This window comes from Biomphalaria glabrata, chromosome 8 (genome assembly GCF_947242115.1).
Source record: "Biomphalaria glabrata chromosome 8, xgBioGlab47.1, whole genome shotgun sequence".
Classification (NCBI taxonomy): Eukaryota; Metazoa; Mollusca; class Gastropoda; family Planorbidae; genus Biomphalaria; species Biomphalaria glabrata.
Window position 1 is genome coordinate 10625834 of NC_074718.1, and position 25947 is coordinate 10651780.

At 36.2% G+C, this 25947-nt stretch overlaps 1 protein-coding gene across 7 annotated transcripts in view; it reads left to right on the forward strand.

Annotated features, from left to right (window-relative positions):
• Positions 1–25947, forward strand: part of LOC106057733 (probable cytochrome P450 12a5, mitochondrial) — a 70761-nt gene that overhangs the window by 35836 nt on the left and 8978 nt on the right. For all 7 annotated transcript variants that reach the window (XM_056037711.1, XM_056037707.1, XM_056037705.1 and 4 more), the window contains 8 exons: positions 7101–7330; positions 12433–12655; positions 15896–16077; positions 17809–18010; positions 18538–18715; positions 20102–20268; positions 21894–21975; positions 25363–25569. In XM_056037711.1, the coding sequence (XP_055893686.1) occupies positions 7153–7330; positions 12433–12655; positions 15896–16077; positions 17809–18010; positions 18538–18715; positions 20102–20268; positions 21894–21975; positions 25363–25569 (1419 nt within the window). In that variant the 5' untranslated portion in view covers positions 7101–7152. The remainder of the gene's footprint in view (positions 1–7100; positions 7331–12432; positions 12656–15895; positions 16078–17808; positions 18011–18537; positions 18716–20101; positions 20269–21893; positions 21976–25362; positions 25570–25947) is intronic.

Below are 25947 nucleotides of genomic sequence, written 5' to 3' on the forward strand. Positions count from 1 at the left end.
GAAGATGTCCTTTCCTAGTTACGCAGAATAAAGAATGGCTGCCTGGTCTTGTTGTATACGCTCTGGACTTTATATTCGCATGACAGAGTAAGTTACACTGCTTTTGTATGAACTCCAAGCAGACCCCCATCTACAAATAAGTCTATTGTATTTAAAATTCTATCACCAAATACTAAACTCGCTTAGTAAAACACATTCTACCACAATAACTACCAAATTCAGTCTTTTATTTTAAGTGGCATTCATCATATCATATATGATGTTCTGAAAAATGTATACGTCTGTCTCATTATAACTAATCTTGTATAAAGTTCTTTGATCAGCCTTGAATGTCATTCTCACAAAGCTTATATCAACAGACTCTGTCTGTCTGGTAAAAAGGTTTGTACTCTTATAAATTTCTCCCACACCCAATCTCGGATCAAGCTCAAATTTCGCACAATTATTTCTTTTTCCTGACAACACAAGTATACATTTAAAAAAATAGTTAATTAACTTTTGTTCACTAATTATTTTGTTTGGTATTGAACAAGGGAAAGAAATTTTACTTGACTGACGTGGTGGTATATGTTGTAGTGGTCCCCCTTATACTGTGTAGGTTGCAGATTTCAATTTTGAAGGTAACTTTTATTTTCAGAAGCAATTCGCTGGCACAACGGTTAGACTTGAGTCCTCAAGTTCGATTTCATGTCTTTCAACTTAAAAAAAAAATTAAATGTACTTAAAAAGCGATTACGGTAACATTCACAGAGATGTACCCTTCTTCCTCTTCCCCCCCCCCCCCCACCTTTTCCCAACTGGTCCAGACAATAGATAGCGTACTGAAAAAGCTAAAAGCATGAAATTGCGATTAAAAAAACAGCAATTGGTACAAATATTTCTAATCGCACAGATTTATTATTGTTTGTCAAGATCTATTACAAATTTATTTACAAGAATGATCCAAACCAATTAATACAACTACGCTTGATAAAACCTTTTTTTTTATATTTTTAAAAGTATGTTTTTATATTTTCTTGTTTTCCTTTTAAATTGTTTCTTATGAAGTGCATCTTTCATGCCTATAGCTTGCTCAGTGCACTATGGTCCAATCTCTTTTGAGGAGGAGTAAAGGGAGAATGTTTCCAAGCTGCCTATAGGCGCTCAACAAACACAACCCTGCATGAGTCGGGATTCTATTTCAAGCCCCCTTGATAGATGACCAAGCCGTAGCCAAAAGGTTTCGGCCTCTCAGACACACATCCCACACTTCAGTTGTTGAGAACCGTTGTCCTGGATACCCTTATTGTTATCTAATCATTTTCAGTGTGACCCTTTTGAACATATACAAACAATAGCAATACTTTACTTTAAATCACGTGATCCATTATGTTTTTTTAATGGTCGGCCATGTGTAAGACTTATTTTTAAACAGGTCTCGGCGCCCCAGGCAACTAAAACTGTCACGGTCAAGTAATAATGATGAATGACTGGTTCTATTGACGACTGTAATCTGTATATTTATAACATGTATAAAAGACATGTTCGGCTGAGTGGTATAAACCACAATCGGCTTACTAACAAGAGGGCTTGAGTTGAAATCCTCATTTGAGTTAAGCTATGCTTGCTGAGCAGCACCCCATCACCCATTGGTCAATTAAAAAAAAAATGTTTCACTTTAGAAAAGAATAGCCGTTGCATCAGAATTTTGAATGATCTAAAATATCATGATGTCCGATTTTCATTTTGTTTTCTAGATCTAAACGTGACGGACAGACAGACAGACCACACAAAATTAATAGCGTCTATTCCCACTTCAGGGGCCTCTAAAAATGATTGAAATATGTGCTATGCAAGAGGGAATCTGAAAATAATTATGAAATGTGAAATTTTCTATCGAAAAACTAAAAAAACATAAGAAAAAAGAACCCTATCTGAAGCCGTCTCCCCACACAGTGTCCTAAGTGCTCATTAGAATTGGGTTAAAGTGAAATACGTTTCATAAAGCAAGCAAAGTGAAGTCAGGACCATTGTTATGGAGCGTGTGTGTGTGTGTGTGTATTCAGCGATTGGTTGTGAATGATGCAACATTGGTGGCATTGTCGTCACTTGGTCTTAGTTAGGGCAGACGACTCCAGAACGTTATACTAAAAGGTTGTGTTATTGTTGTGAGTTGACTTTGTTATAGAATATTATCACTAAAGTCTACTACAGTTATCTCATTTTAACTTGATATAGATCTAGTTATATTATAAATAAAGTGTTACATAATCTATTCACAAAAGAAAACTATTCAAGTTTCCATAAGTTTCATTATTTAAGATACATTACGCTTACAACGGTTTAGTGTTGTAAAGGAACCACGGTAACAATAACGTATTCTTCCTACCATTCCATACTCCGTTCTCTATACTCCTATAGCATTCTTCATTTATTTTGCATGTCAATGTATCTGGGTGTTTCTAGTATATAGAAGTGAAAGCGCCAATTTGCCTTTTAAAAAGCATGTTTCTCTTTCTGAGGAAAGTCTCTTTCCCGGCATTCTTTTTACAATGCTTATATTATCTCAGTCTGTATCTTTCCAGTGTACAATTTTTCCCTATCGAAGTTTTCGACCAGATCTACTCATTTAATCTTTGCGTACAAGATCACGCCCGATGACACATGAATCTTTAAAAATATAATTTAATTAGTTAATTTTTGCTTACATTAAATATTAGGAAATTGGTTTTAGTCGTAATATACTCATTTTGTTTTTATGTAGAAACTGTAATAGGCTAAGGAGAAAGAATTAAGAGACTTCAATTGGAAAGATAGCTAGAACGGAATACAATATCATGTCAATGTGATGATTATAACATATTATTCAATTATTAAGAAAACTTTGTAATGGATTTTGTAATTCATTGCTTTGATTACCATTTTATGATACAATAATTCATTATACAAAGATACATCTACATTTAATGCCCCACTACATGCATGTACAAACGTAGAATTCATATAAAGTTTTTGTAAAAACTAACACTACAAAGGCTGGATAAAAAGTAAAATGTTTAAAAAAAATATGTTGTAAATAATTAATAATTATAATAATCTTTATTATCACTGAGGAAATTTGTTTTACAATTTTGTGTTGGGTTTGAATTTCACTTTAACCCCTACTGAACCCAACAAACGCTTTGATTATTTAGTCATTAATCACACATCTGTTGTGTTTATTTTTGTTTGTTTAGTGCGTTTTAATATATTATTATTTACTATTTATTAGTATCGTTCAATGGGATTCCTGCGGCGCTATCAGAGGTCATATGTTTTATTAGGAAAGGTGCTAAATGTGCATTGGCGTAGCTAGGGTGAAGGAGGGGGTGGGGGTCCTAATTTGAAATTTTTGCTTACATATTAAATATTATGCCACTGTCATGTAATCTAGCGATTCGCGTGGAGTCAAAACTACTAGACAGAATTGATCTATATTCTAGATGATGTTTTAGATTACTTTGCTGCACAGAAAACACGACGTGAGGCGATATGAATTGAGATGTGTCACTTGTGCATTTTCTTGCCAATAAACAACGGTAGTATTAATTAAAAGTGTCTTAGTGATTATTCTTTGTTAATTTTACTTATATTGTACTTAAATACTGTACCAAGTGGGATTATCTCATAACATGATGTCGAATATCAGAATTCAGGGGCCAATCAAATGGTCAAGCCTTCGGGCCCCCAAATCCCTAGCAACGCCTTATGTTAAATCACAGAAAGTTAAATCATAAAAACTTGAATTGTTAAATAATAAATTAAAGGAAGTGTTCAATTATAAGAAGTGTTAAATCTTAAAAAAAAAAACAAAAAAAAACAGAAAGTGCTAAATCATAATTCCTAGGAAACGTTAAATAAAAAAAAGTGTTCAATCATTAATCTCAGTGGGTATTCATCACATCAAGTGTTTTATAATAATTCAATGGAACTATCTAATTACTGGAGCTATTCTGTTAAATCACAGGTAGTGTTAAAATATAATTAGGTTACCATTTACTAGTGTTTATTAATACTCTAAGACTAGCCTCTCTAGCCCCGAAGCAAATATTTAGTCACAATTCGAAAACATGTAAAATCCTATTTTAAACTACCTTGTGCATGACTATTCGCAAGTTTATTGTATAAAATTTCTTCAAATGCCGTGAGATGCATGTGGATTTTTTTTTGGTGTGTGTGTGGGGTGGAATCTAGAAATCTACACTCATCTGTGGTCTGTATTCATATATGTACATCCTGACGTCTGCATGTAGCAAAAGTTGCTTCCTCCTTCTCGATTTCTCAGTAACTTACCTATGGTTTTCGTTGAATTAAAAAATCGTACATTTCTTTCTGTAACGCTCTGTGTTGAATTTACAGCATCTTTTCTGTAATAAACTTATAAAACAAATTACGATCTTAAAATGTCACGTACACTGACGGGGATTCTCAAATACTTTACGAAAACAAATACTTTTTTATGCCCTGTTGGTGAACACGTATTTAAATTGTCGTTTTAAAACTACGTAAAAGATAGATATTTTACTTCCCCACCGCCGCCTCATTCCTTATCACGCGAACAAAAAATGAGAAAAATAAGTATCAATCTCTAACAGAAAATGTGTGTCTGTATCTTAAAATTCATTTGAGATCCGTTGCTTCGTTGATGTTGTTTGGTATAGATTGTTAGCTTAAATTTCGGCCACTATGTTCGTCGGAGTAGTTATAACAAATGAACATCGACTTGATGTCGCCTTGTTCTTCGAGCTTCGTAGACGTGCTTTTACACACACACACACACACTTATATTTAGGATACATATATACACACACACAAATCCTTTAGTTTACGGCGGAGTCTCTTTAAAAAAAAAACGCCAACTGAAAAGCAAACATAGAAAAAGAAGGCACTGAAAAGTGTTTCTCTTTATTTGCATGGTTCTTGCTCTTAGCATCTGGAGATATTGACGCCCTTTTCCTTTAATACAGACAGTGGTATCAAGGAAAGGGGGGATTGGGTCAAAGTGACCTTAGCTACCAAAAAATTAAGTGTTCCTGACACCGTTTCTGTATATATTTAAAAAATCAAACATTTTCTCTGTATGCATGGTGACGTATTACTTGGTATACGATGATATTGGGTTGAAATCCACATTCCAGTAGCTTATACGTAAAGAGGCATTTCTTTAATCTCAATCTTTACCAGACCAATCGTCACAGAAGGCCTAGACACTGACTGACCTGTGACGTGGCAACGAGCTAATTGGTCTTCACTTTCCACTGGTTGTGACGCTGTACCGACAGCCTCAATAAACTAATTCAAACTTTGAATGTGTTTTATGTGTGTGTACTTGAGAGAGAGAGATAGATAGATAGATAGATAGATAGATAGATAGATAGAAAGATAGATAGATAGATAGATAGATAGATAGATAGATAGATAGATAGATAGAGAGAGAGAGAGAGAGAGAGAGAGAGATTATCTTACAGCTGCATTAGGGCGTAACGATATCTTAGTTGGCAATATGAACTTTAAAAAATTCATGCTCTGATTCACTCATGGGATGGGGGGGATAATAAAGGTTGGCTTGTAGGACAAAGACACTATACAGAATTATTCAGATATTCATAATACCATCTTTATTTTATTTTCTATAACGGTGATGCCCTAATTACGGCCCGAGAGCCCTGTCTGGAACGTGACATGCATAATAAAACAGACATTTGGTTCCGATGGACTCGACATGTAGCAATGATGTGTCTCGAGACACGCTTTCCGTAAATGTCTAAGGCCCCCAAGGCTGAAGAAGGATGAGCCCCACTGTCTTAGAACACAGTAGAAACATTTCAGCTCTCAGGCTGTTGCAGTAGCGTGTCATGTTTGTTTTTTTTAATCTGATGACCCAACGTCTAATTAAAGAAGTAACACAATTTATCCCGACGAAAGAAAATATATTGATTCTCCAAGAAGCATCATAAAAAAATACATATTAGGTGAGGGGCGTGTTGATTAAGTCGTAATGCACTTGGCTTCTGAACCGAGGGGTTCCAAGTTCGATTCTCGCTAAAGACTGAGATTTTGAACATGGGGATATTTTTCTGGCGCTCTTGAGTCCATCTAACCCTAATAGGTACCCAATTTTAGTAGGGGAAAGGGTACTTGGTCGTTGAGCAGGCCACATGACAACCTTTTTAGCCTTGGTCATAGAAGCATATGACCTTTACATTATCTGCCCTATAGATATTAAGGTCTAAAATGGGTATTTAATTTTTGTAAAAATATATTAAGCAGCCATACACATCAATATTCAATTTTAAAAATGCATTCACAATAGTAGATTTAACGTGAAGCTTAAAACTTATAGACTTACCAGTGTGTATTGTTTCAGAGCCTGGAACAAGTAAGTCAGCTCTTAAGTATTTGTTTTAAAACTGACAAATTAAATAATGTATATTTTTAACAGAAAAAAAAAATTCCTTTCAAACTGTTACATTTCTGTGTTGAAACTCGAAACTCCAAGAGCAAAAGCATGAATAAGCTTCCTGTGTACACTTCTCTTAGGACAATGACGCGACCATCACGACACTGCTCGCCATGATGGCTTATTAATTACAATATTTAAAGCATGCTATACACGTTGGTTATTGAGGTACCAAAAGATGCACACGGTAGTCAATATGTTACCAAATTTAACACAAACAGACTAATTAATTAGATTCTGTTCTATTTTTTAAATTTAGATGGCCCAAATGAACGCTTGGATTACACTTAAAGTAGATATAGCAGATGAAATAGGCCAGGGGTGTCCACACAGTGTTTAGAATAGCGGTCACGGGTTTTTCTGTGACGACGTAACCTTTTTTTAAAGTGTCGCAATTTTTTTGCGAGTGCTCTCTTTAAAATTTTCTACCTGTGTCTGTAGACTTTCTTTCCCCATTTACCGACCTTATCGATTTAAATAAAATATAAATTAGCCTACGCCCCTGCTTGCGGCTTATCTTTTTTTGTTACGTCGCTTACGTAAGCCTTCTTATTTAATGTACTTCTGCTACTCCCGCCACAGTGTTAAGTTAATTTCACAACAAATACCTGTTTCTTACCAGGTGTCAACCGAGCAATGTTTTACCGTCTGAGTGAACTTGACCTTTAGTAACCATGAAAAACTTCAGGAGTATAATTCAGACTATTTCAAGGCAGCCAGCACGCCAGGCGTTCGCCGTGGGCGGAGTGGCCACCAATCAGGAGCAAGCCAAGTCGTTTGAAGAGGTGCCAGGTCCAAAAGGAATCCATCTATGGCCGGTTCTCGGACCTATTCTAATGTACAAACCATTCAGTAAGTTGTTTTTTTTTTAATCAGATTTATTACAATAATATTAGACTTATTAAGTCAAAATTTTGCCGGAACCAGGCAAAATAAGAACCAATGGGGCAGTGTATCGTACGCCACTGCGCTATTATCGATTGTTCCGGCCTTTTTTAGCCACCACCATGTTCTGTCCGGTTCTAACAAAACACGAATCAATTCTAAACTAATTATTGGTAATTAATTATTTTGTTTGATATCGAATAACGGAAAAAACTTCTGCCTTATTGAGAAATATAGTAGTAAGAGCGGTGTTTTTCCCTTAGATGAGCCTTTCCTTTGAAAGGATTTTTTTTTATTTTGCATGTTTATATTGCTATGAACAGCAATCACTTAATAAATGAACAAAAGCATATATAAAAAAAAAATAAAGCGTAAAGTACTTGTTTTAAATATAAAAAATTGCAACGTAAAAGGGGGGATGGGGGTTGTTTGGTTGAATGTTAAAAGACGTTAAAGTTCACGTTTGGTCAATAAAAAAAAAACTCCAACAGACGATGCAGTGCAGTGATTAGCACTTGAATATTTTTTTTTAAATTTCAATATGATTGATGTGGAAAAAATCCTAACCCTTGGGCGGTGGTCTATATCTGCTATTGGCTTAAAAGATTTCTTCGGGATGAGTTTAATCTTGCCAATTGATGTTGTCAATCTTCTAACTGTAGGACGTGTCAACATTAGTCCTTCGAGGTCAAACACGTGGATACTATATATAGCCTGGCTGAGATAATGTTGTGTCTGTTTTCGGAAGGCAATCTTAGAACTAGTCTATACCTAGATAACGCAGTACATACACCAATTAGCACACATTAAAAAAAATTATCCCTTTCAGACCTTGTGGCCTATAGGGTAGATGATGTAAAGGTAATCTGTTTTTGTTTTTATGGCCTACGGTTAACGAGGGTGTCATGTGACAAGCACAACGACCAACCGCCTTTACTTTTCCCCAACTTATGTCAGGTACCCATTAGAGCTGGGTGGAATCAGAGGTGCCCAATGATTCCGAAATTGAAAATCCCAATGTTTACACAGGATTCGAACCCAGGACCCCCGGTTCGAAAGCCAAGCGCTTTACCGATCAGCCTCCGCGCCTCCATCACACATTTAAAAATAATAATTATAAAACTTGTCGATATGTTACAATAAAACACATGAGATAAAGTCCGTAAATTGTTGAAACTTTGGCTAGACAAGTATCCACTGAGAAAGATTTTCCTGAGCAAAGTTAAGGCAGAAACTCTTCCCCCGTCTTGTCGATACCTTTTTTTTTCACACCAAGTGTTAAGTTGTCATTCTTTGGTCGTTTTCCCCCTGGACATAAGTGGTCAAATTGCAGCATATTCAGGGTTCTTCTTCTTCTCGTAGCCAGCTTTTTGCTGCTGAGCTGTGAGCTCTTTTGCAGACTGTGCCAAGGAAAAATAGTGTGCTGTTTTCTTCAGTTGTTCAGCACTGCCGTACAAGATGCTGGTTATGTTGGGCTGTAGTGGAAGTAGGGTCTGCCTAAGGTAGATTAGGAAGAGCCATTCAAAGAAGATATGGTTTATGGTTTCATAACGGTGGGCGCAGTGTCTACAAAGGGAGAGTTGTGTGGAATTTATTTTGTTCAGATGGTAATATTCTGGGCAATTTCCTTCTTTATATGACCGCTAAAATCAGTGTGTGTGTATATACACATGTGTGTGTGAGGTTGGGGATGTGGCTGTCACTCCAGATTTAAGTAATCAGAAGACAGCCCAACTCCATGACTGCGATAGCAGGTTTTTCTTTAATCAGCATACGAAGCTGAACCGGTATTTTCTACCATAGTAACGGAGAAACTCACTGGGTCCAGATTCTGCTCGGTTGTTATCCTATCCGCTACCAGAGCGTCTCTATGAGAGCTGAAATCAATCACTAATGACAAATGCGGTAACACATATTGCTTTATTTACCCTGATGAACCAAAAGAAGAAAAAAACATTAAAAATACTTTAAAAACGACAATATCTCGTGTATACAACTCACAGAGCGAGTTATTTTCTCTTGATAATTAATGATTGTTATGATTTAAATAAGGAACCTTTTTACCCCTTCTCCCTCCCTCCCTCTCTCCACAGAGAACGAGTCCTGGTTAATCGAATGTCTACATCTACTAGACTTTATAATATTCCAATGATAGGTTTTAGATCTAGACTTAGAAGACGACGCGCAACATTTTCCTAAATATTAATTTATTAAACTATTGACGGACGAAAGAACGGACGGACGGACAGACAGACATTCTACATAAAACTAATAGCGTCTTTTCCCCTTTCGGGGGCTGCTAATAATCACCAAAGTCTGAATTCTCGCTTCCTGAATTGGTGAATAAACATCAAAATACGTACATGCATCTGACGGTGTCAAAATCACATGTTCGATACCCGGCTTGAACAAAATATTTAATAATATTTTAAGTAGTATAATGGTAGTATTGTCTTTAAAAAAAAAGTATTTTTAATGTTTTTCATGTTGATTTTTGTGATTCTTGTGTAGTTAGGTACAAAAAAATAATTGTGCTAAATTTCTGCTTAATTTGAGATTTGGTGTGGGAGAAATAAGGTTTTCAAACTTTTTGCCAGACAGAGTGAATTGATATAAAGCTTTGTTAAAAAAAATGTTCTTGTGTTGTTTTTTTAAAACACATATTTCTCACCTGTTATATTAAATCTTTCAACACCTGAACAGGATGTTTGCGACTTTCAGAAAGGTAATGACATAAGGTGTTAAAGTGCATTAGTTAGGTAACCTTCCTATTTTCTTTTTATCCCTAGAAGAACAATGGATTTTTGAGTTTGTTTTAATGACATTTTAAAATGTGTGACGTCAGTCTACAATTTTGATGGGAGAAAAAAGAATTTTAAAAATTTGTTAAGCCCCCCACCATATTTTGTGTACCAACGCGTATGTTACGACAGCATCACTGCTAAAAGAACCTGAGTCTCTGAGCATCATCGTGAAACTGGATGATTATGACCCGCGGCCTGAGGGCCTTAGTTTAAGGATTACTGATCTACTGGATTGAAACTAGAATTATATAAAACATGGAGAATTTTCCTTCACATTTTTAAATTTTGCCACAAAATAAAAGTATAGTGGGAAAATTGGTTTTCCCGTTCAGCAGACATATTCATATCAAATAGAAAATACTGTGTAAACGGGTTTACCCGATTTGTTAACAAAGTTTCGTTCTTTAATAGATTTACAAGTAGGTACTTTTTGTTTATTGTTAGGGCCCTCCGGTTGAAGAAGAAACATTAAACATACTCCACGTTCTCCGCCATGATCTAACTAAAGAACATTTATGCCAATTTTTATTAAGATTGGATAAACGGTTTTGATTTTTATTCGGGACATTCATACATACATACGAACATAAATAACAACATACATACATACATACATACATACATACATACATACATACATACACACACATACATACATACATACCAAACATACATAACAACATACATAACAGCATGCATACATGCTTACTTTCATACATACATACATACATACATACATACATACATACATACATACATACATACATACAAACAAACATACATACATACATACATACATACAAACAAACATACATACATACATACATACATACAAACATACATACATACACACATACTCCTGACTTACAATAATATATATTAGATGTGGACATGAGTAGGGAGGTCCGGAAAGAGGCTCTGCACCGGCTGGATATGACCCGCGGTCAGTAGTAATCTCATCTCTGAGTACCAGGAGAAATCAGAATATGCATAATAACTCAGAACTTTAAGACATATAAACAGTTTCTGTTACAAGCAATTAAGAGAGTGTTTAGTGACCAGCACAACGACCTGTTAAAGCCAGGCTTATTCTTATTCCTTATCCTGGGATGATCCAAGGCCTGCATCTTGAGGTCACGTCACTGTAGGCACTTATGGTGACTTTTTAATTTAATTTTATTATTTATTTTTGAAATATTCGTTGGACTTAAGGGAAGTGCTGTATTTACCTATAGGCAATGCAAGATATAGCTTAGCACCCCACCCCCATTTCCACTTATTTTCAATCGCTTTGAAGAAAAAGCAACGGAGGAATCTCCTTATGTTTATTACAATGGCCCCATATCCCAAACAGCTTAGGGCCTTTTAAGTTCTAAATCCGGTACTACTTAGTGACTCGATCCTATAAAGTCAAGGTTATGTCTATAAAACCGCACTCCTTACTCAGAGTTGAAACAAGTTTCTTTATAAGCAGAGAGCACACTGAATTGTAAGCAGAGCCAAATATCAAATTTTGACACACCTCGGTGATAAGTTTTGGCATGAATTTAAGATTTAATAACCTTGCTAATGACCTGTCTTGTCTGTCTCTGGCAATATTTTAAATTTAGCAGACTTGATGTCTCTCTCTCTATTTGGTCCGTTTTGAATAAAAAAAAAATTCCGAACGTTTATATGTGGTAATTTGTATTATAAAATAGGTGTGACATGAACAAACTAAACTGAATTTATGCTTCGTATGTACATTTGTGTCACATACAACGAGATGAAGCAATGAAGGTTTCTTTTCTTTCGTGAGTAGTCTCTCAAAATGCAATTTTTATTTATTTGCTATGTTTACGATTCCGAAGATTAAGAATGAGTACAGTGTTTCACATGACTACGCAAACCCAGTTGCGACTTGCATATTTTGCCGAAACTCAAGCAGACCTAGCCGTTGTCCGCAGGCGGTCTATTTAAATTTTCTTTCCGTCTTCTGCGATTGTCTTAAAAATATACTAGATGTATTTGACCAGCGGTCTGCGGGCCTTAGTTTGGGTCATATTCTACTGGATTGAATTTGGATCTGTCAAACTTGGAGAATGTTCTTTTCTCATTTCTTTTTATTTTGCCTTGAAAATAAAAGTAGAGAGTGAAAGTAGGTTTACCCGTTCAGCGGAAATATCTTGTGTACACTATCTGTCTTAAGAGAGATACATGTACGTAGCACAGGTACCTTCACATGTAAACAACAGCACTGTTTATTTATTTATTTATTTTCCACAGCTAAATTTACATCAGAAAACAATCAGCTCCTGTTCGACTCACTCATTGACAAGTACGGCCCTGTAGTTAAATTGCGGCTCTCGGAGCTTTCAGTTCTAATCAGTGATCCGAAAGACATCGAGCGGGTGTTCCAGAATGAAGGTCAATACCCAACCAACCCGAGCATGTCTATTCTGAAAACTTACGAAGCCAGAAACGGGCTGAAACCTTCTCTATCATCAAGGTAAGTTAATTTTAGCTCACTTTTTAAAAAATGTACACAATACTTTCCATAATCTTTTTTATTCACAGTGTTTTTATATTAGCTATTTTTTTTTAAATTATCTGTCACTGTTTTTAGTGTTCACATTATGTGTTTAATGTCCTCAACATACTTTTAAGTTTTCACAACTTTTCATAATGACCACAAGACGTAGTGTCCACAAGACCTAGTATGCCAGAGACTTAGTTTCCATAAGACTAAGAGTCGATGAGATTTAGTGTCCATAAGATTTAGTGTCCTAAGACTAAGTGTCCATTGGCCTCCTTCAGTCTTAGAACGACTATGGTTCATCTCGAACACTTCCTCTTGTGGCTGTGGAGCCCTATTTTGGAGAGACACTCCTGTCCACAAATATCGCAGGTAAATGTGGCTTTTGCTTCGGTGGTAGAGGAGCTGGCTATTTTTCGCATTGTCCGTTTTTCTTCCAGGGCTGAGGCCCATGTTCTTTCGCTATCCATAACTTTCTTGGTCACTGTCTCTCTCCATCTGATGCGGTCTAGAGCTATGTCTTCCTAATGGTCAGTATTGATGTTCACTGATTTGAGGTCCCGTTTTATTACATCTATGTAACTAAGTGTCCATAAGACTAAAAATACACATAAGACTTAGTGTCCATAAGACTTATTGTCTATGAGACTTATTGTCCATAAGATTTAGTGTCCATAAGACTAAATACCCATAAGACTTAGTGTCCATAAGACTTATTGTCTATGACACTAATTGTCTCTGAGACTTATTGTCCATAAGACTTAGTATCCATAAGACTTAGTGTCCGCAAGACTTAGTGTCCGCAAGACTAAGTGTTCATAAGACTTAGTGTCCTCATGTGTTAAGATTTTTGTTTGTGTTTTTCTTTATTCCTTATCGATGTATTATGGCACAGTCACATGACTTTCCCATTGTTGACCGTAAAATAGAATTAATCCTACCGACCAGCACATTCTAAATGGCTACTTATCAAAATAAATGTATCTTTAGGCTTCCGTTGAATCTGAAAGATATTGTGGTTACGTGTTGGATTTCTATTTCCATTTTGCATCTCTCTGAAAGCTGAAATGTTTAATTCTGGATGCAAAAGTGCACATTAAGTCCACCAGCTCTTATGTCATTTCTTGGGAAACAAGGCTATTGGTCGATTTACTAGCAACTATGCACCGTCGCTGACAGTTGGCTACAAAAACACAGTAACAATTTGCTTAATTTGAAGCGCCAAGAATAAAAGATTACTTTAAAAATTAGAGTCCGAATTACACTTTAACAAGAGAAATAGCTGAATATTATGGCCATTCTATGATGCACATGCTATATAACTGTAGTACATTAATGAAAACTGATAAGTACATTTGATTTAGGCAGAAATAAATTTCGACCTAGGCGCATGGGCGTAGCCAGGGGGGGGGGGTTCTTGGGGTTCAAACCCCCCCCCGAAATGAAATCCCCCCCCCAGTAGGGGGGGGGGGGACGGAATTAAGTGACTGATTTTTGCTTTCATTTTGTTTATTTTAGGTGAGATTTTAATACTAAATCATCACTTACCACAGCACAGCCGAAGCAGTTTTGAGTTAAAAACCCTCTACCAGGGGGTTTTGAGTTTAAATCCCCCTACCAGGGGGTTTTGAGATTTAAAAAACCCCTATCAGGGGGTTTTGAGATACAAATTCCTCTACCAGGGGGCTTTGAGTTTAAACCCCCCTACAGGGGGTTTTGAATTTTAAACCCCCTACCAGAGGTTTTTGCAGTTAAATCCCCCTCTTCTATAAAACAAAACAAAAAAAAAAAGGAAACAACAATCCCCAAATTCCAACAGCACAGTTCAGGAAGATTTTGATTTTAAAACCCCCTCCAAAATTTACGATAAAACACATCTTCAAAATAAAAAAAGCAAATTACACACTCAAAATTCTATGAGCGTAGCCAAAGGGGTTTTGAGTTTCAACCCCCCCCCCCTCCAGTTGGGGTTTGAAGCTAAAAAGTACCTCTTCAATATAAAAAAAAGCAAATTACACACTATAAAATCTATGAGCGTAGCCAAAGGGGTTTTGAGTGTAAATCCCCCTCCTCCAGATGGCTTTTTCTTTAAAGTTTAAAACCCCTCCAGATGGTTTTGAGTTTAAAATTCCCCTACAGAGCGTTTAGAGTTGAAAACCTCTCTCTTCAATATTATTTTAAAGCAAACTACAGTCACCAAATTCTATGATCGTAGCTAAATGGGGTTTTGAATTAAAAACAAAACAAAAAAAAACTCCAGAGATTTCTTAGTTTAAAACCCCTCAACAGATGATTTGATGAAAAAACTTTCCTTTTCGATATAAAATCTAAAGCGAAATACAGGCATGTAATTCCAAGAGCGTAGTCAAGAAAGGTTACAAATTGCTACCAGTGGCTTGGGCTCCATTAATAAAGTGTGAATAGTCTTCTGCCGAAATTGAAAAACATTAAATGTGTCTCAACAAAGATGGTTAAGACAGATTTTAGGAGTCAGTCATAGAGATCGGGTCTAAATCAAAGAAATCATATGCCGAACTGGGAATCGAATCCTTAGTAAGGTTGTGACAGAGCTTCGCATGAGGTTTTGCGGGACATGTTCTCACACAAAATGAATTACGCAAAATAAGAGTTGCGGAAACAGCTTGCCGGAAAATGCGCCGAACGGCGCGTGAGGGTCTAAGTCAGTAAGAATAGCACATTAGGTTTTTAAAATAAAACTTTTTAATAGCAAGATAATGCACTTTAGATACCTCAGAATATGCATTTTGTTGGCTTTCATACCAGAAATAGTGCCCGGCGGCGGGTCTTCGCCCCGCGCTGGGGGAGCGCTGCGAACTCCCCCAGACCCTCTTGCTAGCAAGGGCGGGGAGTCTACAATGAACAATAAACGTCTTCCGAAAGGGTCAGATGTAATAAAGATTAATTATGTACACACACACAATCACACACATATATATATATATATATATAATTTTTTTTCCGCGGGGGGGGGGGGGGGGGAATCCCCCCCCCCAAAACCCTCCCCGAAAAAAAATCCTGGCTACGCCCATGCCTAGGCGAGTTCAAACTATTGGGTTTCCACACTATTCTAATTGGATGTCATTTGTATTATAGACACTAGATTCAATTGAGTCAAATAAATTACCTATTTAATTATCATTGATATAAATATAACTGAACATAAACTGTGCTTTCATTGTGTCTCTCTGTCAGTAACGGCGAACAATGGCAGAGGTTACGTAGTCCTGTGAACAGACGACTGATGAGACCGAACTCTGCGACCTATTATTTAGAGTCACACAACAATGTGGCAGACGACTTTGTCCAGTTACTCATTAGTCAGGAGTGGAAAGCAGAAGATCAAATCGACTTGCTGTTTAGATTCGCTGCCGAAAGTAAGGACATCAATTTTTTTTTTTCGCTTTATATCAAATTTTGATAATACGGTCGTTATAGTAATAATAATAATAATAATAATAATTAAGAGACTACGATCAATTTTGTTTCCCTTTAACGAAACTCGACCCTGGCAGCGCCAGAGAATGAACACTCGTTCGTTTCTAACATAATAATAGTAATAATAATAATAAATGTTCAGTCCTATCGGAATCCGCCTACCTAGGCCGCCATAACCAAGTTGCAAAGCTAATACACCAGCACTTGACTTTGACACATAATTTAATCGGTAAGGATACTCCTTATTAAAAATACTCACCACAAGAGGTTCCTGAGTCTACTGATCATTCCCTGTTATGGGACAGGCCTATCTTGACCGACAAAACGGTAGATTTTAATCGCCCAGATCTGCTTCTCAAAAGAAAAAGCCGCTACCATTATTGACATCGCCGTACCACTGTCTCATAATTTACGAAAAACTGAGATAGAAAAACGAAGAAAATATGGGATCCTAGGCTTGGAAATTAAGCGTTTATGGAAGTTATCTAAAACAACACTATACCCCATTGTTGTATCAACCAAGGGGATAATAACAACCGACCTCACAGATACCTTCAAGGCCCTTGGCATTCCTAGGAACATTCTCGTTGCCTGTCAGAGGGCTGTACTACTGCAGACCTGCCACATCACCAGAAGATTCCTCGGTGGAAACTGTTAAAGGGACTACAGTGAATTTTGTTTCCCTTTAACAAAACTCGACCCTGGCTGCGCCAGAGAATGAATACTCGTTCTTTTCTTACATAATAAAAATAATAATGACAACTGACCCCGCCGACAGATTTGAAGCCCTAAACATTCCTAAGAGGATCATTATTACCTGTCAAAGGGCAGCACATCATCAGAAAATTTTTCTTCTTCTATTAACTGTTATAGGGACTACAATGAATTTGTTTCGCTTTAACGAAGCTCAACCCTGGCAGTGGCAGAGAATGAAAATTAATTCATTCCTTTAATAGTAACATTTTTATTTGTTAATAAATATAATTTTTTTACAATTTTCATGGTAAATGTTTAGAATTTTCGTAAAGACTCAATCCTAGGAGTCTAGGGATACTACCTGGGATTGTGGTGATGGTGCTACGGGCTATCGTCGTAATAATGTTCATTTCGGAAAAAACGTCTGGAACCTGCACGTCACATGATTGAATGATTTAATGTTTTAAATACTTTTATACTTTTGTGACTCAAGAGCAAGTTACTAGGGAGTTTTATATTGTTGTGACTCAAGGGCAAGTTACTTGAGAGTTTTATACTGTTGTGACTCAAGGGCAAGTTACTTGAGAGTTTTATACTGTTGTGACTCAAGGGCAAGTTACTTGAGAGTTTTATACTGTTGTGACTCAAAGGCAAGTTACTTGAGAGTTTTATACTGTTGTGACTCAAGGGCAAGTTACTTGAGAGTTTTATACTGTTGTGACTCAAGGGCAAGCAAGATGGTGAGGTTGTTTACAGATCCAATGAAAACTTGCAGATAAAAACACAAAGTAGCCCACCTTCGACACAAAGATTTCGTCTCAGCTACTACCTCAACTCTTACACTTATCTTATAAAATGTTGACGTAGTTTAGGACTTAGCAATGACAACCAATGAACGAAGTCTAGAAAGCATATGATTAGAAATTATGAAATGATTCTTTATTTTATATCATTTTCTCCCCCCGATGTCCTAGATACAGGAGTCGTTGTTTTCAACACCAGACTTGGACTTTTGAATCTTGGCTCAAAGAACAAGGAAGAGGTTGAACTATTGCAGCAGACGAGAGAACTATTCAACGCCCTTCAGAAAACATTCAATGGGGAGTCCATCGCTCACTCGCTGTACAGAAACAAAACGTATCTGGAGTTTGAGAAAGCTTTTAATACTATTAAAAGGTACATCGGTTCTTGTCACATGATTATCTATGGAAATATATATATATATATATAGTTCGTCTATCGTGGTTCTATGATGACCACTTTGTCATCCAGGGGGGGCTGAGGGCTTTGCACTGGGGTTGTATGCCTCCTCATGTGGCTGGTGAGACCTATGTGAGTTCGGAATGTTCGGCCGCACACTGGGCAGGTTATTCCAGCTGAAGCTAGTGTATTTTGCTTTTCTTTTCTTCTCTGGCGTTTTTCTTCTGCCAGCGTTGTTCTTTTTTCCTCAGCAACCTGTGTGCCAGTTTTCCCAGCGCGACGCCATGATGCTCTGTCATGTGCCTGTGTCTCCCAGGTGCATTTAAACACACATTTACACTGAGACACGCACATATAGACAAACACATACATTTATACACTATTTCTCTCAAATTGTGATTAACTGACCAGTCTTTTGAAAGTTTCAAAGCAGCTTTGTTCTCCCTACGTCACGACCTGGTTTATCAAACCTGTGACTGAAGTATTATGTTCCACATTTACAGCTACATACAGAAACATTTGGACAAAGCGAAAGAAACAGTCGAGCAACGAAAGAAAGACAATCCAGAAGTCGACAGCGATGAACTCAACCTTCTGCTCTCCCTTGCTTCGGAAAAAAATTTGGATAAAGATGACATTCGAGGCATATTGGAAACATTTTACACAGGAGGGTCAGATTCTGTGAGTGATCTTTTTCTTTTTCTTCATAGGTCTGTATAGTGTAACCCAGTGATGCCCAACCTAATTCAACCCGGGGGCCATTTGAATTTCCGACACTCATGTCGCGGGCCACTTGACCAAAAAAGGTTAAAAAACAACAAATTGAAATTGACCTAAAACTATTTCATTAAAAACCCGTGGATCTAGTAATTACATTAATAATTTGGTATATTTGAAGTTTATCTTTAATCTATTTGTTTTCTACGTGTCTGGGAATGGCTTTAGTTCTCTACTTCAATTGTGAGCAACTTAGTTGTTAGCCTCGCCATTAATTCATTTTCTTGTCTCTTTTTGGTCAATATTCCCATGGATCCTCCACGTCATAATTGTTTTTTTGTTGCTGTTGCTGTATGATGTTTATTGAAACAGCCAGACTTTCTTTATAAAAAAAAAGGTTGGTTGGCTTATTACCATGTTCCACAATAAAGATCCGTTCAATGGTTCTGGTAGATTCTTAATTTCCTTTTCATAAAGGCACTAATGTTAAAACTCTTGGTACCAATTAATCAGAGGAAAAGTGAGGGCTCTAAAGTAGGTAAAGATACATTTTTCAAAATTTATATTTTTTTAAAGGGGTGGGAAGATGTCTACAATTTATACTGACGTTTCGGCGGGCCGAATGGAACCTCGTCACGGGCCGGATCTGGCCTGCGGGCCGTATTTTGGGCATCACTGATGTAACCGAACGATTTGATTACAATAAGGACATCTTCAATATTCACGTATATATATTTTTTAATTGAAATTAAAAAAAAAATTCTAATTTACTTAACCATATAGGAAAACTGTAAAAAAAAAAGGAACTACCATATATATATTTATACATACATGCCCACATGTGTTTTTATATATATATATATATATATATATATATATATATATATATATATATATATTTGTTTATAAAGGATAAATTTCGGGATGCGCTTGTCCTCCATCCGGTGAACATGTCCAAGCCAGCGCAGGCGGCGTTGTCTGAGGACTGTAAAAATACTGGGAATACCTGTTTGCGCAAGGATCTCAGTAATGCACACTCTTTCTTTCCAAGTGATTTTCAAGACCCTTCGGAGACATCGCAAATGGAATGAGTTCAGTTTTCTCGCTTTGCGTAGGTGGTCCATGATTCACTGCTATACAGTAGCGTACTCATAACGCATGTCTTGAAGACTTCTATTTTGGTCACTGTAGTGAGCTTCTGGTTTTCCCAAACTCTTGATTATTATTAATTCGTTGAATATTTTTAAACACACAGAAGGATATTCATCAGCATACATGTTGCGTTATGTTTGAGGAGAGGGGTGTCAATCAATGAATGAAACTGATTTCTCCAATTTCTCTCCACTACAGGTTGCCAAATCTATTCAGTGCCTGTTTTACAATCTAGCACACAACCCAACAAAACAAGATACACTGAGACAGGAAATAATTCGGGTATTGGGACACGACACATTGGTGACGGCTGAGGCTTTGTCCAAGATGCCTTACCTGAAGGCCTGTATAAAGGAATCATTCAGGTACGTCTAAATTTAGACATAGGACAATACTCATATAGAACTAATGTTCTAGTTGTATTAATATCATACGTTCTCAGAAAATATAATAGGCAGAAGCTATCTGGTTGATTGTTTCTGTGCTGGCTTTAAATGCCTAGCAAAATTAATACATTTTTGGTAAAATCAAAAATTTAAACAATCTTTCTCCTTTAGCGTTTTTACTGTAGCCCTTTTAGTAAGATAAGTCACTAGATCAAACATCTCACGCTTAGATAAGTCACTAGACCAAACATATTACGCTTAGACAAGTCACTAGACCAAACATCTTACGCTTAGACAAGTCACTAGACCAAACATTTTGCGCTTAGATAAGTCACTAGACCAAACACCCTACTCTAAGATAATTCACTAGACCAAACATATTACACTAAGATTAATCACTAGACCAAACATCCTACACTAAGATAGTTCATTAGACCAAACATCCTACTCTAAGATAAGTCACTAGACTAAACATATAACTCTGAAATAAGTCAATTGATCAAACACCCTACACTAAGATAAGTCACTAGACCAAAGATCCTACACTAAAATAAGTCACTAGACATCCTACCTAATACACGTCACTAGACCAAACATTCTACACTATGAAACTTCTGTTAGAATAATGCTATTTCTGACCACATTGTAATACATTAAGCTTACCTTTAAATGAAACGATTATAGAAGTCAACGTCCATCATTATGGTGATAGAGAATAAGATTGTGCTTATTTCAACCACAAACGAGGAGTTTCGTTTTGTGTTGAAGAATTAAAATTTAATTCAACACAAGATTATTATTACTAAGCTTATTTTAACTCTGTCTGTGTCTGTCTGGTAAACAGTTTGTAAACGTTATTTCTCTGACACCCAATCTCAGATCAAGCTGAAATTGTGCACAATTAATTCTTTTACCTGACAACACAAGAATCAATTTGAAAAAATAGCCAATTAGTAATTAACTATTGGTAATTTTTTTTTTTGCTTGGTATCTCGAATAAATGGAAAGAAATTTTACTTGACTGAAGTTGGGGTATAAAGCTGAATTAGTCCCATAGAAGGTCGCCACGTTGAAGTAAGCTTGTAACAAACAATAGATAACATTACAATCTTTATTATCATAGGCCCATCACTAGTAAAGTAGTCAATATGTCTGAGGAGGCTTAAGCCAGGATTTCAAACTCATATCGTTCTCCCCCCCCCCACCCCCATTTCTTGTTTTTTAAATAGATGCTTTTAAAAAGCGAATACGGTAAAAATATCCGCTTTGTTTTATTCCCTCCCGTCTCGGTAATTTCAAAACTGGTCCAGGTAATTGATAGGATCACACTGCATTCAGAAAGTTAAAAGTATCAAATAGCGTTAAACCAAAAAAAAAAAAAAGGTAAAAATATTTCTAATCTCACGAATTTATTGTTCTAGATCTATTACAAATATAATCGCATGACTGATCCAAACTAATTGATACTATTACACTTCGTATAAGCTTTGTTTTTTTAAGTATTTTTAAAAATGTTTTTCTTGTTTTTATTCATAAAATACTTGAATAAAGGGTTAAATCCAACATATTCTCAACTCTACATCTCTAATTCTCTCCCCTGACAGGCTTATCTTTCCTACAACGTTGGGGCCGACCAGGATACTAAACACAGAAGTCGTACTGAGTGGATACAGAATCCCTGCTGGGGTAATGGTTGTGTTTAGCTCACTTAAGAACATACATAGAGATCAAATATAATATATGCATACATCAGAATTGTACTTTTTTTTTTACTTTGTCAAGAATCTTATTCCAATGTAAATAGAGGATAAAACTTGTCTATTTTTTACCATCTTTCTAGAGCTGGCAAATGCATACCTACTCCAATGAGGCTAAGTCATTAAATAAAAACATCAAATCTATTTATGTAAATAAAGAAAAGTTAAATAACAATAAACAGTTTTATAAAGATAAAGTACTTACAAATTTTGAAATAAATAAACACCAAATGATTATACACATAGTAGATGATTTAAACACAGGACACTGATAGGACATTTGCCTTGGTTAAGGAGATTAAGATGGACTTTAATTAAAAAGCTTATTAGAACTCACTCTGTCTGACTGGTAAAAAGTTTGTACACGTTATTTCTACCACACCAAATGTCGGATCAAAATAAAATTTTGCACAATTATATCTTGCACCTGACAAAACAAGATTCAATTAAAAAAAAAAGATAGTTACTTAATTAACTATTGGTAGTTAATTTTTTTTATATCGAACAAGGGAAATAAATCGTACTTGATAAATGTGGTGGCATTAATTGAATCAATCATTTTGAGAAGGTTTGAGTCCTGAGTGAACACTTTTTTTTTATTTCAAAAGCGATCAATGAAACATTTACCCCTATAGCTCATTTTCACCCCCCCCACCCCCCCCCCCCTCCCCAAACTGGTCCAGACAAATGATAGGATCATTTCGCAATGAGAAAGCTAAAAACAATGCTCTAAACAAAAACATTTGATAAAAATATTTTGAATCTGACAGATTTATTTTTGTTGGTCTAGTTCAGTGATTCCTAAACATTTTCTTTAACAGAACACTTTGCACACTCTGATAATTGAGCGGAAAACTTTATTTTTTTAAGTTGGATTATTTTCTGTCTGTTTAAATAATCAAACTATTGTCTTTAATATTATTAAAACTTATAATAAAATACAACTATAAGCATTAGAAAACTTCAGGTTTGAGTTAAATATAGAACAGTTCAAAGTTCATAGTGTTATTATAGATTTTTTTTTTCCCGTTTCCGTGAAGAGTTCATAAAATAATGTTTTTCTGTTTTTGTATTTACTGCGGAGTTAATTCACGTGTAGACCAACATATTATTTACTCCAATGGACCTCATTCACCAATCGTAAACAAACAACATTTAGCCACGTGATACTGTTGATAAAACAATGAAAAAAAAAACTGCCACGTGACAGATGTGTGTATTACTTAATTTGCATAGAAGAGATAGAGAACAACATGGTTAAATAATGGTTGTTTACGATTGGTGAATGAGGCCCATTGTTAGTGTAAAACTAAGTCAGGCCTGGCGGAACTCCGAGGAACACAGTTTGGGAAACACTGGTCTGGATCTAGTATAAATTTAATCACATGACTGATCCAAACTCATTGCAACAATTACTCTAAATATAAGCGTTGGTATGTTTTTCTTGTTGCAATACAAAAATTCAGCTGGGACAAACATGTTCTGCATCATGTGACCAACATGTTCTGCATAAGAGTTGGACGAACAACAGGCCAGATGAGATGCACTGACTGGCCAAAAACTAAAAGAACGGGACAGAACTCTTGTAGAATTCAAAACGATGATCTGAAAAGGGTAATATAAACATGTATAATAGAAATACCAGCTCTCTGCTTTAACAGAGTTGTACTAGACATAGTGTGACAAACTTGTTCTGCATCATGTGACAAACTTGTTCTGCATCATGTGACAAATATGTTCTGCATCATGTGACAAACTTGTTCTGCATCATGTGACAAATATGTTCTGCATCATGTGACAAATATGTTCTGCATCATGTGACAAACATGTTCTGCATCATGGGACAAACATGTTCTGCATCATGGGACAAACATGTTCTGCATCATGGGACAAACATGTTCTGCATCATGGGACAAACATGTTCTGCATCATGGGACAAACATGTTCTGCATCATGTGACAAACATGTTCTGCATCATGTGACAAACATGTTCTGCATCATGTGACAAACTCGTTCTGCATCATGTGACAAACATGTTCTGCATCATGTGACAAACATGTTCTGCATCATGTGACAAGCATGTTCTGCATCATGTGACAAACATGTTCTGCATCATGTGACAAGCATGTTCTGCATCATGTGACAAGCATGTTCTGCATCATGTGACAAACATGTTCTGCATCATGTGACAAGCATGTTCTGCATCATGTGACAAGCATGTTCTGCATCATGTGACAAACATGTTCTGCATCATGTGACAAGCATGTTCTGCATCATGTGACAAGCATGTTCTGCATCATGTGACAAGCATGTTCTGCATCATGTGACAAAAGTGTTCTGCATCATGTGACAAACATGTTCTGCATCAATCTAACATCAATGAAGTTGTCTTCTTCTTCTTCTAGCCAGCTTTATTGCTGCTGAGCTGTCAGCTCTTTTGCAGACTGTGCCAAGGAAAAATAGTGTGCTGTTTTCTTCAGTTGATCAGCACTGCCGTACAGGGTGTTGGTTATGTTGGACTGGAGTGGTAGATGAAGTTGTCTTAAGAAATGAGATAATAGCAAAACAATGGTAGCTTATAGTAATAAAATTACAGCGAACCGCGTTAGAGTACACCTCAATTCTTTAGACACTAAAAGCAAAGAGAGGGAAAAAAAGCAATAAACTTTATTCCATAAAACATAATAAATGCTTAAGAAAAAATAAGCTTATATGAAGTGTAATTGTATCAATTAGTTTGGATCAGTCAAGTAATTAAATTTGTAATAGATCTAGACTAACAATGGTAAATCTGTGCGGTTAGAAATATTTTTACCAATTGTTTTTTGTTTAGCTCATTTCATGCTTCAAGCTTTCTACGTACGCTATGATCCTATCACTTGTCTGGACCAGTTGAGAAAAGGGGGAGTGGGGGTAGAAAAAAAAGTGTTTCTATTCGATTATTACCGTGGTCACTTTTGAAATACCTGAAACAAAAAAGTTGTACGACTTATAACTAAACTCAGGGTTCAAGCCTCCTCAAGGGGACAAATTCAACGTATACCACTACATCTGTCAAGTAAAACTTCTCCCTTGTCCCAATAAGCAATTAACTAATTGGTTAATTTATTAAATGATTCTTGGTTTGTCTAGTACAAGAAATAATAGTACGAAATTTCAATTAAATCCGAGTTTGGGTAAAAGAGAAATAACGTGTACAATTTTTTTTACCAGACAGACAAACGGACAGAGTGACTTGATATAAGCTTTGTAAAAAAAATGAGTGCTACAGAAAGGTACAAGTTGAGCTTAGAATAGATTTGTATTTTTACCTCAGATACCGATATTTCAAGCTTACTTTCGAGCATGTAAACACAACTTCAGCCAATCTGACCAGTACATACCAGAGCGCTGGCTGAGGTCAAACGATGGGCAATACAATGAACAGATTCCTTTGATTGCCTCCAATCCATTTGGCCACGGTGCCAGGCAATGCGCTGGCAAAAGACTTGCTCTTCAGATGATCTCCTTAGCAACTATTAAGGTCTGTACATTTATGTTAATGTGATATTTATTGTATGTATTATTGTCACTGTCAATCACAGATCACTGTTTCCCAAAGCGGGGTACGCGTATCCCCAGGGGTACGAAAAGAGTTTGAAGAGTGTACGCATTGCAAATAGTTAACTGATTTTTTTAAATGCCCATTTAATCTATAAGTTAGAATAAAATATTACAAGTTTTAAATTCTTTTTATTATTTTTTAAAAACGTTTTTACAAACTTAAACATGCGTTACAACTTCCGTCGACAAGCTCACTTTTTCAATGTCAAAACTAGGTTTCCATTTTTAGCAACCCCCGAAATAGACGATATTAGTTTGGTTTGAGCTGTCTGTCCGTCCGTCCGTCCCGTTTAGATCC